General features: G+C 40.7%; 2 protein-coding genes and 2 pseudogenes across 2 annotated transcripts; 3 read left to right on the plus strand and 1 right to left on the minus strand.

Moving 5' to 3' along the window:
- The first annotated feature begins 94 nt into the window (after positions 1 to 94).
- LOC125470081 lies at positions 95 to 3,377 on the plus strand (annotated as a pseudogene).
- A 3,323-nt stretch (positions 3,378 to 6,700) lies between these two features.
- On the plus strand, positions 6,701 to 8,146 carry LOC125470080 (ankyrin repeat-containing protein BDA1-like). The gene is made up of 2 exons (XM_048568540.1): positions 6,701 to 7,246; positions 7,346 to 8,146. The coding sequence occupies exons 1-2, from the start codon at positions 6,701 to 6,703 to the stop codon at positions 8,144 to 8,146; spliced, it is 1,347 nt and encodes a 448-aa protein (XP_048424497.1).
- A 2,265-nt stretch (positions 8,147 to 10,411) lies between these two features.
- On the minus strand, positions 10,412 to 11,507 carry LOC125469995 (acyl carrier protein 1, chloroplastic-like). Its single transcript, XM_048568311.1, has 3 exons — positions 11,379 to 11,507; positions 11,122 to 11,259; positions 10,412 to 10,699 (listed from the first exon to the last, which is right to left on the minus strand). The coding sequence occupies exons 1-3, from the start codon at positions 11,505 to 11,507 to the stop codon at positions 10,571 to 10,573; spliced, it is 396 nt and encodes a 131-aa protein (XP_048424268.1). The 3' UTR covers positions 10,412 to 10,570.
- An 851-nt stretch (positions 11,508 to 12,358) lies between these two features.
- Positions 12,359 to 15,099, plus strand: LOC125470082 (annotated as a pseudogene).
- The last annotated feature ends 3,933 nt before the right edge of the window (positions 15,100 to 19,032 follow it).

Raw genomic sequence — 19,032 nt, forward strand, 5'->3', positions numbered from 1 at the left:
TGTAAAGCTATCCTGAATCGTTATAGGTATATCCTGGAATTTTGTACCTTAACAAACCCGAACAGGTTAGGCTTATGTAGTAAAGAATTCTTTGAACTTGACAAACATATTTCTTGTTTTAACAGTACTTCATCTACTGAAAAACTCTGGTTACTTTTGTTAAGATGGTATCAATCGCCAGGACGATCCTTGGTGCTATCACTTCCGCTGACGAGTTAGTTGAAGTTCTTGGTGGTTCGCTGCAGTTCTTGCAGTTTTGCTGATTGGTTTTCTTCGATTCTTGAGTTGCTGAACAGAGTATCAGGTCGATTACTTTTCTCCTTTATTTCTGCACACCAAGTGTTTGTGTTTTTGCATCAGTGAAGAATTATGGCGATTTTGGGTGTTTGTTTGGTTGTTTGTATCTGGGTTCTTTTCTGTATATGATTGAGGCCGATGCCAAGAATGTTAGAGTGTATAGTTTTCATTGAAGTTGATAAGGCCAATGCCAAGAATGTTTGACAAGACTGAAGTTTGTGAATTGTGTATTGTGAAAAAGGCCGATGCCAAGACTGTTTGGGTATATAGTTCTTATTGAAATTGATAATTGCTGATGGTTGAAACCAGAAAGTTGGTGAATTTGCCAAGTATATCGAGTTGAAGTTGTTGCTCTATTGCATTTGTGAAGTATAGTGAGTTGTTGTCTCTGAGAATTTGTGGAAATTAGGAATATATTGTTCTTTCTTGAAAGTGTTTAGCCATCAAAATGGCTGATAAGTCAGTGAGAATTGAGAATTTGCTGGGAATGCTAACAGTTAAGCTGCAAGATGATAATTTTGTGAAGTGGGATTATCAGTTTCGGTCAGTTTTGAGAAGGTATGATTTCTTGGATTTCTTTACTGGTGAGTCACCTTGTCCACCAAAATTCGTGATTGATACTGAAACTGGAGTAACTAAAGAGATTACTGAGGTGTATAAATCTTGGGTTCAAAAAGATATGGCGCTGTTGAGCTTGCTAATTGCCACTCTTTCCGATGATGCAATGGAGTATGTGATTGGTTGCAAAACTTCTCATGAGGCCTGGACAAACTTATAAGACAGATATGCTTCCATATCCCGGGCTAGAATAAATCAACTTAAGACTGAATTTCATACGATTCAAAAGGGTGGTGATTCTATAGACAAATATCTGCTCAAATTGAAGGCAATTCGAGATCAGCTTATTGCTGCAGGGGAGAGAGTGACAGATAATGATTTGGTGATTGCTGCATTAACTGGTTTGCCATCTGAGTTTGATGTAGTTAAAACAGTGATTCTAGCAAGGGAAACTTCAATTCCATTGAAAGATTTCAGGGCTCAATTGATTGGTGCTGAACTAACTATAGAAGCAATATAGTGAAGAATTCTTATAGGTATATCCTGGAATTTTGTACCTTAACAAACCCGAACAGGTTAGGCTTATATAGTGAAGAATTCTTTGTTGTGCTTTGGCCATTCAGATATCTGCAATATTGTTTCGTACTTCCAACGAATGAGGCTGAGGCCACTATATGATGTCACGAAATTTGACTGAAAGATTAGACTAAGTTTATCCTGAATTATTATAGTTATCTCGTAAATAGATTATGAATTTACATGAATAGAGTTCAAACAATTAGTCCGCTACGTGTCTGATCCTGGAATTTTGTACCTTAACAAACCCGAACAGGTTATGTTTATGCAGTGAAGAATTCTTTGACCTTGAGAGTGCTGCATCCCGGGTTCACACGCATTTGAACCTTGAGTATGTCAAGCTATTCTTCATCTAGTGAAAAACTATTCACCTGCTCAGGCATATATATATAGACACACTCAATGGAGATGAGGTGCTTATCAATTAACACAACCCTTTGCAATGGATGCAAGGCTGTTTGATGCTTGTCAGACGGGAGATGTCCAAATTGTAAGGGAGATGCTGAGAGTTGACCGGAGACTCTGCCGGCTAAATGGAAGAGATGAGTGGACTCCTCTTCATTACGCCGCTAGCAGAGGGTGGGTAGACGTAATTAGAGAAATGGTCTTGGCTTGTCCAGAAAGTGTTGAAGATGTGACCGTACAAGGGGAGACTGTTATTCACCTTGCTGTTAAGTGCAGCCAGTTTAAAGCAATTAAATTTTTGGTGGAATTGATTGCAGAAACGAACAAGGTGAACGTCCTGAATATGAAGGATAAGCATGGCGACTCAGTTCTTCATCTAGCAACCTGGAAAAAACAACATCGGGCAAGTACTATTAGAACTGTTGATCAGTACCCATTTTTCTTTAGGTAGTTTTAACGAAAAGTCCGTGGTACTGTTTACTTTAACGAAAAACCATATATTTACACTAAAAAATCAATCCTGGTACTATTCACTTTACCCTTTATTTTGTCTTTATCGTTAAAATTCAAAATTTCAAGTCATTTTCATTAGTTTTCCTTTTTCTTTAGTCATTAGAATTTTAGTCCATAATGATTTGTTAGTTGACTAATGCTCGAAGGTGGTGGAAGGATTAGTTGGAAATGAAACAATTGCAGGAGCCTTGGAAGTAAATTCTGTAAACGATTGGGATCTCACAGCTTTGGATCTGGTCTTCCCAAATGAAACCGGTGATTGGGAAATGGAGGCAATCCTTCGTGGTGCTGGAGCTTTGAGAGCAGGAGATATAGTCCACTCTGGTGTCCAATGGTTCAGTTCTCATAGCCATAACCATACACACACGGCATCAGAGACTCATCAGTTGCAGCAGCAGCAGCAGAAGACAAATACGTGGGAATACTTCCAGTTCAAAAAGGGCAGAGAGTCCTAGCGACGCATGTACCGCGCTGCTAGTTGTCGCTTCACTAGTGGCTACAGCCACTTTTCAACTGGGACTCAACCCGCCAAATGGGAATTGGCAGGACAGCAGTGACGTGAATAATAATGGGACTGGCAGCAGCAATGAACCAGTACACTCGGCAGGACAGTCCATCATGGGTTCTTATAGTGAACGTACATTCATCATTTTTGTGGTTCTCAACTCGATTGGATTTTACTCTTCTCTTTACACGATGATTGTCCTCACATCCAATTTCCCTCTCCAGTTGGAGCTTCACATCTGCATCATGCCGATATACTCCACCTACAGCACTGCAGTTGTCAACATTTCACCAGATAACATATGGATCTTTATCACTGTGTTCATATCGGTTTTGCCTTTTTTGGTCGGACTCGCTGCCAAATGGGCTAGACACCCTGTCACAATCTGGCTTACAAAACCTCTCGGAATATGGATCCATCGGTTCTATGAATTAATTTGGTTATAAAATTATTATTGTAAATTGTTATTGACGGCTTCTTGTACAATAATGTGGAAAGAAAACAAAATAAACAGGAAACTTTGAACTGATTGTTCTTTTTTATTCAGTGGTTTGTCCAATCTCCAAATTTGGGCCCATCTTTGTAGTGATTTCTTTTGTTAAAAAAATAAAAAGTGAACAGTGTCGTGATTAGTGGTCTGCTACAAATTTTGGTAAATTGTTTTAATTCTGCTACGTATTTTTTGTGCTTTTATTGTTTGTGGTTTAGTTAAATTGCTCAATATAATAACAATGTTGTTATTATATTGGTGGAACAAATATATGGATAATTGATACTAGGGTCACTGATCATGTGACTGGTGAACCTAGAGTGTTTAATGAGTTACGTGACTATGTTCGTGATCCGTATATTACTAGTGCAAATAGAGCACCTTCCCCTGTGAAGGGTGAAGGCACTATCTCTCTTACTCCAACCTTATCACTAGTCCATACTTTACTTGTTCCTGATGTTAAGTGCAATCTTTTGTTGGTAGGAAAACTACTTGATACTTTATATTGTTCTACTTACTTCTACCCCACGTATTGTTATTTTCAAGACATTCAAACTCAGAAGATAATTGGTTGTGGTAAAAGAATTGGGGGTTGTACATCTTGACTATGGAGGATACTATTGTTTCAAGTTCAAATACTCATCAAATTCTAAGTGCTAAAGTGGATGATATACATCAAATTTGGTTGTGGCATCGACGTTTGGGACATCCATAATTCAGTTATATCAAGCATCTATTTCCTTCTTTGTTTCGCACTTGTGGTGATTCAGAGTTCAAGTGTAAAACATGTGTCATGGCTAAGAGTCATCATGCTTTCTTTCCCATGAGTGATTCGAAAGCTACTCTGCCATTTGATTAATACATTTTCATGTGTGGGGTCCGACAAAGGTTTCTTATAATGGATTCCGTTGGTTTGTTACTTCTATTGATGATTGTACTCGATTAACTTGGGTCTATCGACTCAGTTTTAGATCAAAGTTAATGTTTTCATGTCTAATAACGAAGGAGAATATGTGAATCACGCTTTGACATGCTTTTTTGGTGATCAAGGTATTATTCACCAAACGACTACTCTGTTTCCATCCCAACACGTGTTTCTCTTGTTTCTGTATCCAAACTTTGTGATATCCCACATCGCCCAGGGGAGTGATCCTTATATGTATATTCTCATCCCTACCTAACACGAGGTCTTTTTGGGAGCTCACTGGCTTCGGGTTCCATGGGAACTCTGAAGTTAAGCGAGTAGCGCGCGAGAGCATTCCCAGGATGGGTGACCCATCGGAAGTTCTCGTGTGAGTTCCCAGAAATAAAATCGTGAGGACGTGGTAGGGGCCCAAAGCGAACAATATCGTGCTACGGCGGTGGAGAGGGCCCGGGAAGTGGTCCCCCCCGGGCCAGGATGTGACAAACTTCCTCCAAATGTGTTTAGGTGTATTGCGTATGTGCATGTCTACTCTCGTCAGCGGAGTAAACTTAATGCATGTGCTCTCCGATGTGTATTTATTGGGTATGCTAACAATCAGAAATGCTACAAGTGTTATCATTCTCCAACTCAGAATACTTATATTACCATGGATGTCACCTTTCTTGAGAATCTTTTGTATTTTGTGAAGCCCTCTTCCAACTCTCCATTTCAGAGGGAGATAGAGAGTGAAGTGCAAATTCGAAGAGATGGTATGGATGATGTGTTACAGGCAGAGTTGGGACAAAACCTATTATGTTGTGTGATAATAATCAGTCGGCTATAGCTATTGATCGGTCAACTGTCATTTCCGAGATATTGCGTGATAATGATCAATCGGGCATAGATAATGATTGGTGAATTGTCATTCTCAAGACTATTTCTACCGACGACCGGTTGGATATGCCCAACGAGTTACCTGCTGATGACCCGTTGTCTGCTACTAGTATGCCTAACGAGTTGCCTGATGATGGTTTGTCCAGTGATGATTCTTCTAACAATTTGGTGCGAGATGGTGACATACATGAGGTAAATTCTGATGATTCTTCTACTTATTAGTTGCCTCAACGAGCTAATAGTGGAAAACCTAAATTACATTATGAGCCTGATATGCATGCCAAAGTCAAGTATCCTATTAAAAATTATGTGTCTACTCATCGTTTGTGCAAACCATACACATCTTACATATGTCAGCTATCTAGTGTATTAGTTCTAACAAATTTGGTTTTTTTTTTTTTTTTTTTTTTTGTCAAACAATAGATTTGTTAGATTAAATGTTAGATAAATAGGGGTAAAAAAAAAATAAGGGACTAGTGATCAAATTTTATTAAAATTAAAGGACCATTATTATAATTTCTTTTTTATAAATAGGGATAAAAAATAAAAAATTGGGGACATACTTGATATTTTGAGAAGGGTAAAGAGAACATAGGTAGTACCCTTGCTTTTGTCAAATGGTGGGCAAAGTCTACTTTATATATTCTTCGTATTCGCAAATTTTTCCCAAGATATCTGAATTATATTTCCATCGGGACACAAAACTTGAATCATTTAAACTTGTCAGCCCATAGAAAAAAAAAACCGCGGGTAAAACCCACAATTTATGTTGCTATTGCCGAAGCCGCCCGCCATAGGAATATAGTAGTTTGACTAAACTATGTGTTTGTCTCCAGTAAATGAGATTGTTTGTGTTCTGAATGAGCTTTAGTTCTGGTTTCATCAGATGTTCATGGTGGCCTAACTAGGGTTGATATGGCGTATGACAATCCCGTTGATGCGCGAAACTCGGAGCCAATCTTACAGATTGTAGGAAGAGAAATAAATTGTGTAGCTTTAATCTAATGAAGTAGAAATTTTTAAGAGCGTCGAATGGTTAGTTGGCAATGGAAAGTGTACTAAAATTTTGATGGAGTGGATTCGTTCGAATTACAGCGGCGATAGAGTAAAAAGGGCCCGTGCTGTAGTTTTGGCATTGTTTACTGTTATTTCTATGTTCCAAGACTCCTTACCATTCAGGTATCTGCAATATTGTTTCAAACTTCCAACGAATGACGCTGAGGCCACTATATGATGTCACGAAATTTTGACTGAAAGATTATTCTAAGTTTATCCTGAATTATTATAGTTATCTCGTAAATAGATTATGAGTTCAAACAATTAGTCTGCTGCGTGTCTGATCCCGGAATTTTGTACCTTAACAAACCCAAACAGGTTATGTTCATACGGTGAAGAATTCTTTGACCTTGAGAGAGCTGCATCCCGGATACACGCGCTTTGAACCTTGTGTGTGTCAAGCTATTCTTCATCTAGTGAAAAACTATTTACCTGCTCAGGCATATATATAGACACATTACAATGGAGATGAGGTGCTTATCAATTAACACAACCCTTTGCAATGGATGCAAGGCTGTTTGACGCTTCTCAGACGGGAGATGTCCAACTCTTGCATCGATTGCTGGCAGATAATCCACTTCTACTTCATAGCCTTGCTCTAACTTCCACAGATAATCCTTTACATGTTGCTTCAATTGCCGGGCATGTCGACTTTGTCAAGGAGATTATGAGGTTAAAACCAGAGTACGTCGAAGAACTGAACCATGATGGTTTTAGCCCCATACATATTGCATCCGCCAATGGGTATTTGGAAATTGTGAGGGAGATGCTGAGAGTTGACCGGAGACTCTGCCGGCTAAATGGAAGAGATGAGTGGACTCCTCTTCATTACGCCGCTAGCAGAGGGAGGGTAGGCGTAATTAGAGAAATGGTCATGGCTTGTCCAGAAAGTGTTGAAGATGTGACCGTACAAGGGGAGACTGCTATTCACCTTGCTGTTAAGTGCAGCCAGTTTAAAGCAATTAAATCTTTGGTGAACGTCCTGAATATGAAGGATAAGCATGGCGACTCAGTTCTTCATCTAGCAACATGGAAAAAACAACATCAGGCAACTACTATTTGAACCGTTGATCAGTACCCATTTTTCTTTCTTATGGTCAGTAGAATTTTAGTCCATATTGATTTGTTAGTCGACTAATGCTCGCAGGTGGTGGAAGGATTAGTTGGAAATGAAACAATTGCAGGGGCCTTGGAAGTAAATTCTGTAAACGATAGGGGTCTCACAGCTTTGGATCTGGTCTTCCCAAATGAAACCGGTGATTGGGAAATGGAGGCAATCCTTCGTGGTGCTGGAGCTTTGAGAGCAGGAGATATAGTCCACTCTGGTGTCCAATGGTTCAGTTCTTATAGCCATAACCATACACACACGGCATCAGAGACTCATCAGTTGCAGCAGCAGCAGCAGGAGCAACAGAAGACAAATAGGTGGGAATACTTCCAGTTCAAAAAGGGCAGAGACAGTCCTAGCGATGCACGTACCGCGCTGCTAGTCGTGGCTTCACTAGTGGCTACAGCCACTTTTCAAGTGGGACTCAACCCGCCAAATGGAAATTGGCAGGACAGTTGTGACGTGAATAGTAATGGGACTGGCAGCAGCAATGAACCAGTACACTTAGCAGGAAGGTCCATCATGGGTTCTTATAGTGAAGTTTCATTCGTCGTTTTTGTGGTTCTCAACTCGATTGGATTTTACTTCTCTCTTTACACCATGATCCTCCTCACAGCCAATTTCCCTCTCCAGTTGGAGCTTCAAATCTGCATCATAGCGGTATACACCACCTACAGCACTGCGGTTGTCAACATTGCACCATCATATAACAGCTGGCTCTTTATCATCGTGTTCACATCGGTTTTGCCTTTTTTGGTCGGACTTGCTGCCAAATGGGCTAGACACCCGGTCACAATCAGGCGAAAATGGATCCTTCGATTCTTTGAATTAATTTGGTGATAAAATTGTTATTGGCGGCTGGGAAGTAAGATGATAAAAGATGCTAGCTAGTCGGCCGGTGAGTTAGGCCTATCGCCTAGATGCCTAAGTTGATATATGTAAATCTATTGTATTTCGTGTAAATTAATGTTTGTTTATTCTTAAAATATATATAATTTCATCATAAACTAAAAAATAGAATAACATATATATTATGAAGTATTGGAACATAATAAAAATATGAGGAGCAAATATATAATGTGTGTTTATTTAAGTGTTCAATAAGTCTCTTACAATTTATTGGAAACAATAAAATGCAAAGGGAAAATTATCTATTTTTAATCTAAGTGAGTTGCAACCTAGGCAGGTATCTAGGCGGGTCTGGGCAGTCTATGCGGGTGCTTAGGCGGTCTAGGCACCCTTTCTTAATTTTCAAATGCCTAGGCATTAATCGGGACAGTGATCAGCCACCTGACGCCTAGAAAAGGCTTAGGTGGTGCTGGGCGTAGATTTTTAGAACAATGGTAGGAATAAAACAAAATAAACAAGAAGTTTTGAACTGATTGTTTGTTTTTTATTCAGTGGTATGTCCAATCTCCAAATTTGGATGGATTTATTTTATATAGAGTTTTGACATTTAACACCGTGATATCTTTGAATATTCGCTCGCATTTGGATCTTGAGCTGCAAGCTATTCTTTATCTCGTGAAGAACTCAATTCCCCCGAACAGGTGTATGAAGTGAAGGACAGACATGGGACCTCAGTTCTTTACCTAGCAATCTCTACGAAACAACGCCAGGGAAGTAGAATCTGATCAGCTGTTATTGTTAAGGATCCGTTAAGATAACGGGTTTCACACGATACGACAATTTAAGATAACAAATAACACGAACACAACAAACATGACCTGTCTGCCAGGTATTTCAAACCTATAAATGTTGACTTCGTTAATTTACTTCCAAGGCTTAACCCTGATGCAGATGTTCCGCCCTATGATATCAACTGAAATATTATCTCATCAATAGATTATGAATTTACATGAACAGAGTTCAAACCATTACTCTTCTGCATCTCGGATTCACGCGCATTTGAACCTTGAGTCTCAAGCTATTCTTCATCGGATGAAAACGACCGCGCCCATCGGATGAAGTGGGACTTGTAGGTTGTCCACAACCTAGTGATTGCTGCAGTTTACGGCTTCATGTTGTTCATGTACCGTTCCAAGTACATCTCGAAGTCCTCTTTCTCTATCCCTATCCCGTTGGTACAGCGTTTGAATCAATAGAGAACCTTTTCCCTAACTTTTATCTCATATCATGACATAAGCAAGCATTTCTTATTGTATTGGACCAAAACCTCGCGAATTGATCTTTACGGTGCTTCTTCTATCAATTAGATCCTTTTATCACGCTCACTGTATATAGGAATTCAATCTGTTACTGCATTGCAAAATACCTGAATTGATTGTGTCCTTTTGGTGTTGGTATGATGTCGCATTGTATCTTGGTTATGCAATAAGTATGCATCGACAGTTTTTGAGTAATTGATTTCCAGTTTGAATTGATCAACTTAATCAAGCGTGGTTCATAGGGTACCAATCAAAAGAAAATGAACTTTAACTCTTTTGTTTCAACTCATACAATGACATGATTAACGGAAACGGATTGAGGTCCTCTCTGGATTTTACACTCTGGAATCCGGGAATCAAGAAATTCAGACCATTCAATTTAAATGCATTCAATCACTATTAACGCATCACACTGACCCACCTCAGTCGGACTAAAAATCAAACCGCCCAACTTAAATCATGTAGTCCGAATTTCTCAATTTGTGGACTCCAAAGTGTTCAAACCTTCAATTTAAATCATGTTAGTCCGAATTTCTCAATCTATGTGCTCCAGAGTGTTGAAATCCAAAGAGGATCTCAATCCAATAGAAACTAGTGTTTTTAAGCGTTTTCAACTTATCATATTATCAAAAGCATAGCACCTGACTTTTTAGAAGAAGCGCTTGTTATGCCATTCTGTTTGGAAGCGCTTGCATTTCAATGTGATTAATATTAGTGCTTTTACTAAAAATGTTTATGAGGATAAGTGCTTCTAAAAGAAATATTTTCAAACAGAGCCTAACACTAGTTTAGAACTAGCAAAGATGTTGTAAGTTTAATTTGCCTTTTCCGTGAACTGTTCTACCTAGAATGTCACTTAAATATGTCAGCAGACATTGTAAGGTTATTCTTCAAGTGATCAGAATTCCACTGAGCAAAAGAAAGGGATCGAAAAACATAACACAAACTCGAAAATTCTTAACTTCATAAGCAAAACCACTCAACTACAAGGTTCGGATTAACACAAAACGACTGAGTACAAAACCAGTTTACCAAGTACTTATCTCTAAAGCGGGCTAGGATATGAAAATACTACTCGACTCTGTTTCCATCGCTTCTAAGCCTTGTTCTTCTCAATGAGCTTCTCAATAAGATCCGCGGCATCCTGCACAGTTGCAATGGTCTGAGCGCTATCCTCTTCCACACTAATACCGAATTCCTCCTCAAGTCCCATCACAATCTCAACCTGAATGTGGATTTACATCAAAATAAGTTGGAAGTACAGCATATGACAATGTACGTAACTACAGGAAACGTAACTAACGCGGATAGAAAAACAAGAGAAGTTTAAAGTTTGATGCCAAAAAATATCCTGACGGTCTCTTAATTCTTCACTCCCTAGGAATAAAATACTTGAAATTATAAAAAGGTCAAATATTTCAACAAGAACAAGATAGAACGACTCCGGTTGAAGAGAGATCCATTATAAGGGAGATTAAGAATTATATGTAACAAGTTTGCAGATAAACAACAACCGGAAGAAAAAAAAAAATCAACGGCTGACCTCTAGCTTACAAACAGAGCAAAACCATGCTTATAGGAAGACAAAATTCAGGAAAAACAATGTGTCAAGTAGCATGTTAACATATTAACAATTATAGAATGTACCGTATCGAGAGAATCAGCTCCAAGTTCAGAAAACTTTGACTCGCCGGTAACAGCAGAGTCATCTGGCAATGCAAGTTGCTTCCTTACTATCTTAGACACCTTTGCCACTGTTTCTGGTTTGGCCTGCGCAATGGCAAACAGTTAGCATTACTACAACTCACAACAACACGATGACTGTCAACTTATTAAGTTTTTCAAATAAAGGCCGGCTTTCTCACAAAAGAATGTTCACGTTTCACTACAAAACCAAGCTTTACTCTGTTGCGTTGCAAGTATAAAGCTCGGATTGAATTGTGCACATAAACCAAACCTTGAACTTGAAGTATGAGAATTTCAGCAATCAAGACGGAGATTGCCCTGAGACTGAGAGTTCCTCTCTCCTCCATTTTTGTGTTCTCCGAGATTCTCTCGAACCCCAAATTCTCAAAGGAATGGACTTTTTGTTTTCTAGTTTTTGTTTGCATTTGGGTTGTTTTTGTTCTGCCTCAATTTTGGTTCTTGATGAATTTTTGTTAATTTTATTTGCTGATTTGATTTGATTTTCTTTTATATTACCCAAAATTTATGTTGCTATCCCCGAAGCCACCCGAAGTAGGAATAAATAGTGTAGCTTTAATCTAATGAAGTAGAAATTTTGAAAGCAAACTAATGAAAAAGATTTGAAAACTTTGAGATTTAATCTAACAAAAATGTGTTATGAGTGAATAGTATCATAAACGACTTTTTAGGGTAAAATTGTTATTTTTCATTAAAGTAGACAGTACTAAAAGTGTTTTGTTAAAACTTTTAATTTTAAAAGCGTCGAATGGTTAAGTTGGCAATGGAAAGTCTAGTAAAATTATGGAGTGGATTCATTTGAATTACAGTGGCGATAGAGTTAACGGCCGGTGCTGTAGTTTTGATATTATTTATTGGTTCCCGATTGAACAATGGACGAGCTTTGATGGCGATGTAACATCTTGAAACACCGACATTTTACTTGTCGAATGTTATTTCTATGTTCCAAGACTCCTTACCATTCAGATATCTGCAATATTGTTTGAAACTTCCAACGAAGGACGCTGAGGCCACTATATGATGTCACGAAATTTCGACTGAAAGATTATTCTAAGTTTATCCTGAATTATTGTAGTTATCTCGTAAATAGATTATGAATTTACATGAATAGAGTTCAAGCAATTAGTCTGCTACGTGTCTGATTCTGGAACTTCGTACCTTAACAAAACCGAACAGGTTATGTTTATATAGTGAAGAATTATTTGACCTTGAGAGTGCTGCATCCTGGATTCACACGCATTTGAACCTTGAGTGTCAAGCTATTCTTCACCTAGTGAAAAACTATTCACGTGCTCAGGCATATATATAGACGCACTCAATGGAGATGAGTTGCTTATCAATTAACACAACCCTTTGCAATGGAGGCAAGGCTATTTGACACTTCTCAGACGGGAGAGGGGGAGATGTCCAACTTTTGCATCAATTGCTGGCAGAGAATCCACTTCTACTCCATAGCCTTGCGCTAACTTCCACAGAGAATCCTTTACATGTTGCTTCGTTTGCTGGGCATGTCGACTTTGTCAAGGAGATTATGTTGAAGATATGAACCAGGATGGTTTTAGCCCCATGCATATTGCCTCTGCCCATGGGTATTTGGAAATTGTAATGGAGATGCTGAGAGTTGATTGGAGACTATGCCGGCTACATGGAAGAGATGAGTGGACTCCTCTTCATTATGCCACTAGCAGAGGGAGGGTAGACGTAGTTAGAGAAATGGTCTTGGCTTGTCCAGAAAGTGTTGAAGATGTGACCGTACAAGGGGAGACTATTATTCACCTTGCTGTTAAGTGCAGCCAATTTAAAGCAATTAAATTTTTGGTGGAACCGGTTGCAGAAACGAACAAGGTGAACATCCTAAATATGAAGGATAAGCATGGCTACTCGGTTCTCCATCTAGCAACCTGGAAAAAACGACATCAGGCAAGTACTATTTGAACCGTTGATCAGTACCCATTTTTCTTTCTTATAGTCATGAGAGTTTTAGTCCATATTGATTTGTTAGTGCACTAATGCTTGCAGGTGTGGGAAGGATTAGTTGGCAATGAAACAATTGCAGGAGCCTTGGAAGTAAATTCTGTAAACGATAGGGGTCTCACAGCTTTGGATCTGGTCTTTTCAAATGAAACGGTAATTGGGAAATGGAGGCAATCCTTCGTGGTGCTGGAGCTTTGAGAGCTGGAGATATAGTCAACTCTGGTGTCCAATTGTTCAATTCTCATAGCCATAACGATACCCACACGGCACCAGAGACGCATCAGTTGCAGCAGGAGCAGCAGAAGACAAATAGGTGGGAATTCTTTCAGTTCAAAAAGGGCAGAGACTGTCCTAGAGATGCACGTACCACTCTGCTAGTTGTTGCTTCACTTGTGACATCCCACATCGTCCAGGGGAGTGATCCTTATATGTATATTCCCATCCCTACCTAGCACGAGGCCTTTTGGGAGCTCACTGGCTTCGGGTTTCGTAGGAACTCCGAAGTTAAGCGAGAAGTGCTCGAGAGCAATCCAGGATGGGTAACCCATCGGGAAGTTCTCGTGTGAGTTCCCAGAAACAAAATCGTGAGGGCGTAGTCGGGACCCAAAGCGGACAATATCGTGCTACAGTGGTGAAGCGGGTCCGGAAAGTGGTCCCCCCCGGGTCGGGATGTGACAATTTGGTATCAGAGCCTAACCCTGGCCATGGTGTGCCGACGAGGATGTCGGGCCCTTAAGGGGGGTGGATTGTGACATCCCACATCGCCCAGGGGAGTAATCCTTATATGTATATTCTCATCCCTACCTAGCACGAGGCCTTTTGGGAGCTCACTAGCTTCGGGTTTCGTAGGAACTCCGAAGTTAAGCGAGAAGTGCTCGAGAGCAATCCCAGGATGGGTGACCCATCGGGAAGTTCTCGTGTGAGTTCCCAGAAACAAAACCGTGAGGGCGTAGTTGGGGCCCAAAGCGGACAATATCGTGCTACGATGGTGGAGCGGGCCCGGGAAGTGGTCCCCACCGGGCCGGGATGTGACAATTTGGTATCAGAGCCTAACCCTAGCCGTGGTAGCCGTGGTGTGCCGACGAGGACGTCGGGCCTGTAAAGGGGGTGGATTGTGACTTCCCACATCGCCCAGGGGAATGATCCTTATATGTATATTCTCATCCCTACCTAGCACGAGACCTTTTGGGAGCTCACTGGCTTCGGATTTCGTAGGAACTCTGAAGTTAAGCGAGAAGTGCTCGAGAGCAATCCCAGGATGAGTGACCCATCGGGAAGTTCTCGTGTGAGTTCCCAGAAACAAAACCATGAGGGCGTAGTCGAGGCCCAAAGCGGACAATATCGTGCTACGGTGGAGCAGGCCCGGGTAGTGGTCCCCCGGGGCCGGGATGTGACATCACTAGTGGCTACGGCAACCTTTCAAGTGGGACTCAACCCTCCAAATGGAACTTGGCAGGACAGTAGTGACGTGAATAATAAGGGGACTGGCAGCAGCAATGAACCAGTACGCTTGGCAGGAAGGTCCATCATGGGTTCTTATAGTGAAGTTTCATTCGTCGTTTTTGTGGTTCTCAACTCTATTGGATTTTACTTCTCTCTTTACACGATGATCATCCTCACAACCAATTTCCCTTTCCAGTTGGAGCTTCCAATCTGCATCATAGTGGTATACACCACCTACAGCACTGCGGTTGTCAACATTGCGCCATCATATAACAGCTGGCTCTTTATCACTGTGTTCACATCGGTTTTGCCTTTTTTGGTCGGACTTGCTGCCAAATGGGCTAGACACCCTGTCACAATCTGGCTTACAAAACCTCTCGGGAAATGGATCCATCGGTTCTTTGAATTAATTGGGTTATAAAATTATTATTGTAAATTGTTATTGAAGGCTTCTTGTACAATAATGTGGAAAGAAAACAAAATAAACAAGAAACTTTGAACTGATTGTTTATTTCCACTATTTATTTCGTAGTGATAAATAGTGTGGTTTGCTTCCATTTCAGAGCTTCCTTTTGAATTGAATCTGAGTGCATTCAAACCTAGAAATGTTGACTTTATTAGTTTACTTCCGAGGATTGACCCCGATGCAGATGTTCCACCATATAATGTCACGAAAATTCGACTGAAAGATTATTCATAGTGTATCCTGAATCGTTATAGGTATCCGTCTATAGATCATGCTTATATAGTGAAGAATTCTTTGACCTTGACAAACATATTTTTGAGTTTTAACAGTGTTGCACCTCGGATTCACGGGCATTTGAACCTTGGGTATGTCAAGTTATTCTTCATCTATTGAGAAACTAGCCACCTGCTCGGGCATATATATAGACACACTCCAATAGAATAATGGAAGACATACATTTCTGGCAGACTTCTTCCAGGTATTTGCAACTCTGTGTTTCTTATCGATAGTATTATTGTTAGTATTCGTTTCCTATTGGTAATTGACGTTTGGATGAAAACAGGAGGAAGATTTACATTTGGAGAATGTGTACTATTCAGAGATGAAAGATGCCGTTTCCTCGACGCAGATTGGGAGTGATGCACTAACCTCTCGGATGGAGTCTCGTCCATAGATAGAGGAAGAGTATGCGCTCTACGGCTTACGCAGTATCGAAGATGGTTTTGGTTGTCCGGGAACTCTAGAACTTAGTCGCTAGATGATCCGGTTAACACACTCGTTGTACATAGAAGTCAATACCTTACTGGATTATCAAAATATATCCTTGGATTGTGTCGTTTAAGTGTTTGTATGATGTCATATTGTATCTTGTATTGCTTTTTGCTGTCACAGAATAATGGAAGTGTATTTCAGAGATTCTTAGTGCTTATGCAACTGAGTTAAAATTTGATAAGATCAACTTGATCAATTGCTGTTATGCTCATCTTGCACCGGTTAAAATAAAAATGAACCTTAATCTATTCGTGAATGATTAGTGGAAATTAGTGCTTTTAAATTTAAGCCCTGGTTTGGTATTGAGGTGCTCTGAAAAAAGTGGGTATAAAAAAAAGTTGGAAGCTTTTTTGAGTTTGGTAAACATTCAACTCCAAATTTTTTTTTCACAGTTTTGGATGAAAAAAAGCAAAAAACACAAAGCTGCAAAACCTAGCTTTGAAAAATCGGCTTTTTTTACTTGCCCCCTCGTGAGCTTGGATCACTTGACACAAATGCAATGCCGATAACTCATTGTAATGCATCCCTATCTGCCTAACTTTGACCCACTTCGATGAAGCCGACAAAGAAGAACTCGAATTCTTGGTGAGTTTTTGCTCCGGTGGTGGTGTCAGCGTCAGCGTCGTGTTTTCCCTCTCTTTCTCCCCAATCAACACACTTACAACGATACCCACGCCTCGTATGCTGTTTTTCAACAGAGCAACCCCTCTTCTCTTGCTCATGCTCAGGCTCTTCAAAACAAACAAATTCGCCCATGCACCAACCTTCCTGTCGTCGCCACTGCCTTCGCTGGAAATGCTCTGTCTTCACATAACCTATTTCACCACCAACGAGGTTAATGCCGTCACCATCAATGATTGTTTTCCAGTTCTAATTATTAATGAGATCTTGGCCGAGTTGAAGGGTGCAGCTATATTTTCGAAACTGGACCTTTGCTCCGGCTATCAACAAATTCTTATGCACAAGCCGGACATACACAAGACAGCGTTCCGCACTCACGACGATCATTACGAGTTCACTATAATGCCTTTTGGCCTTACCAACGCCTTTGCCACATTCCAAGCCTTGATGAATTCCATCTTGAAGCCCCTGCTCCGTAAATCAGTCTTCGTGTTTTTCGATGACATCTTGGTGTTCAGCGCCTCTTTGGATCAGCATATGTCACATTTAGCTGCTATATTTGATATCCTCTAGTGGCATCAACTACATTTAAAGCCAACTAAGTGTCTTTTTGGGCAAGAATCCATTGCTTATTTAAGGCATATCATCTCAGCTAAGGGAGTTACAGTTGATCCCTATACAATTGCTGCTATTGTGGAATGGCCGACCCCTTCTTCTGTCCGTGCTCTTCGGGGTTTTTTGGGTCTCGCTGGTTATTACCATAAGTTCGTCCGCCACCTTGGTCTTATTGCCAAACCTTTCACCATTGAGTGCGATGTTTCCAATGTCAGTATCAGGGCCGTATTATCTCAGGACCACCACCCCATCGAGTTCCTTAGTAAGCCCATGGCACCCAAACACTAAACCCTCTCCGTGTATGATAAGGAGATGCTTGCGGTCGTGTTTGACGTCCAAAAGTGACGCCGATACTTGATTGATCACCACTTCAAGATACTCACAGACCACTAAACATTTCGGTATTTTTTAGACTAGCGTATTACCACTCTGGCACAACATAAGTGGTTATTAAAACTTCTCGGGTATAACTATACGTTGGAGTACCGCTTAGGAGCTTCCAATACAGCTGCTGATGTCTTGTCCCTCCGGTCGGAACTCCTTGCCCTGATGGGGCTCTCCATACCACTATTTGATTGCGTGGTAGAGCTTCAAGCTTCATATGCCACAGACACTCAAGCTTACGACATCCTCACTGCACTGCAGCATGATCCGCACAGTAAGCGCTCTTTCCAACTCCAAATGGACCTCCTTTATTACAAATCTAGCCTCTTTGTTCTTACAACATTTTCCTGGCGCTCCACACTTCCCCCAGGAATTCCACGCATCTCCATCTTCGGGCCACTCGCGATTCCTACGCACCTATAAGCGTATCACGAACAATTTCAATTGGCCGGGTCTCAAAAATGATGTCAAGCGTTTCGTGGCCGAGTGTGAAGTGTTCCAACGCACCAACTATGAGACCATCAAACCACCAGGTCCATTACAGCCACTCTCCATTCCAACCCAAGTGTGGATCGAAATAGCCATGGACTTCATAGAAGGCTTACCTTCGACCCACAGTCGTAATGCTATCATGGTCGTAGTGGATCGCCTTTCCAAATATGAGCATTTCATCCCAATCAAGCACCCTTATTCTGCCTCCCAAATTGCAGATGTCTTTGTTCAATAGGTCTTTCGGTTGCACGGCATGCCAACATCTATTGTCACCGATAGAGATCCGATTTTCATTAGTGAGTTTTGGACGGCTTTTTTCAAAAATCAACAAACAATGCTTTGAAAAAACTCAGTGTATCACCCACAATGATGGACAAACGGAAGTTTTCAATTGTACCTTGGAGCACTATATGTGACACGCCCCGACCCCGATATTCCCCGAATACCAGGATAGGCACGTGCTGGCCGACACCCGAGGGTGACGAAAGCCATTTATTGAGTGCAAATGCTGAAAACAAGGGATAAATAAGGTTTATAAATATAAAAGAATAATGAATATGCAAATAAGGACCGTGTTCAGAGCACACCACTAATCTAGAACACTAAAAGAAAATAATATAAAATTGAATGAAACCAAGGAGTGGGTCCTACACCAAGAGGACTCGAAGATGCCGATGCGAATGTGCCTGGACGTCAGGATTGTATGCCTCGATTCTAAGTCCTGAAGGGGGCGCAAAACAAACATGAGTGGACCAAGTTGATATATATATAATAAAACAGTTATCAACATACTAACCCCCAGGTTTTATGAAAACACATATATATATAATGATAAACATAGGTTTTTCCGAAGCCTAGCATGTCGTGCAATGTCTCAAATCATAATTCGCATAAATAATAAACACTAGTGAATGTCCGATATAACTCTTCAGGCCCCATGCCGGCTCCCCGTCTCTGAGCACACAGTCAGAGGAAAATACACTTCAGGCCCCGTGCCGGCTCCCCGTCTCTGAGCACACAGTCAGAGGAAAACACACTCCAGGCCCTATGCCAACACCAAACCGTCGCCCGGGACGGACCGGATCTAT

The sequence above is a fragment of a genome, unplaced genomic scaffold, assembly GCF_019419815.1.
Source record: "Pyrus x bretschneideri cultivar Hongxiangsu unplaced genomic scaffold, Pyrus_bretschneideri_v1 Contig48, whole genome shotgun sequence".
Classification (NCBI taxonomy): Eukaryota; Viridiplantae; Streptophyta; class Magnoliopsida; order Rosales; family Rosaceae; genus Pyrus; species Pyrus x bretschneideri.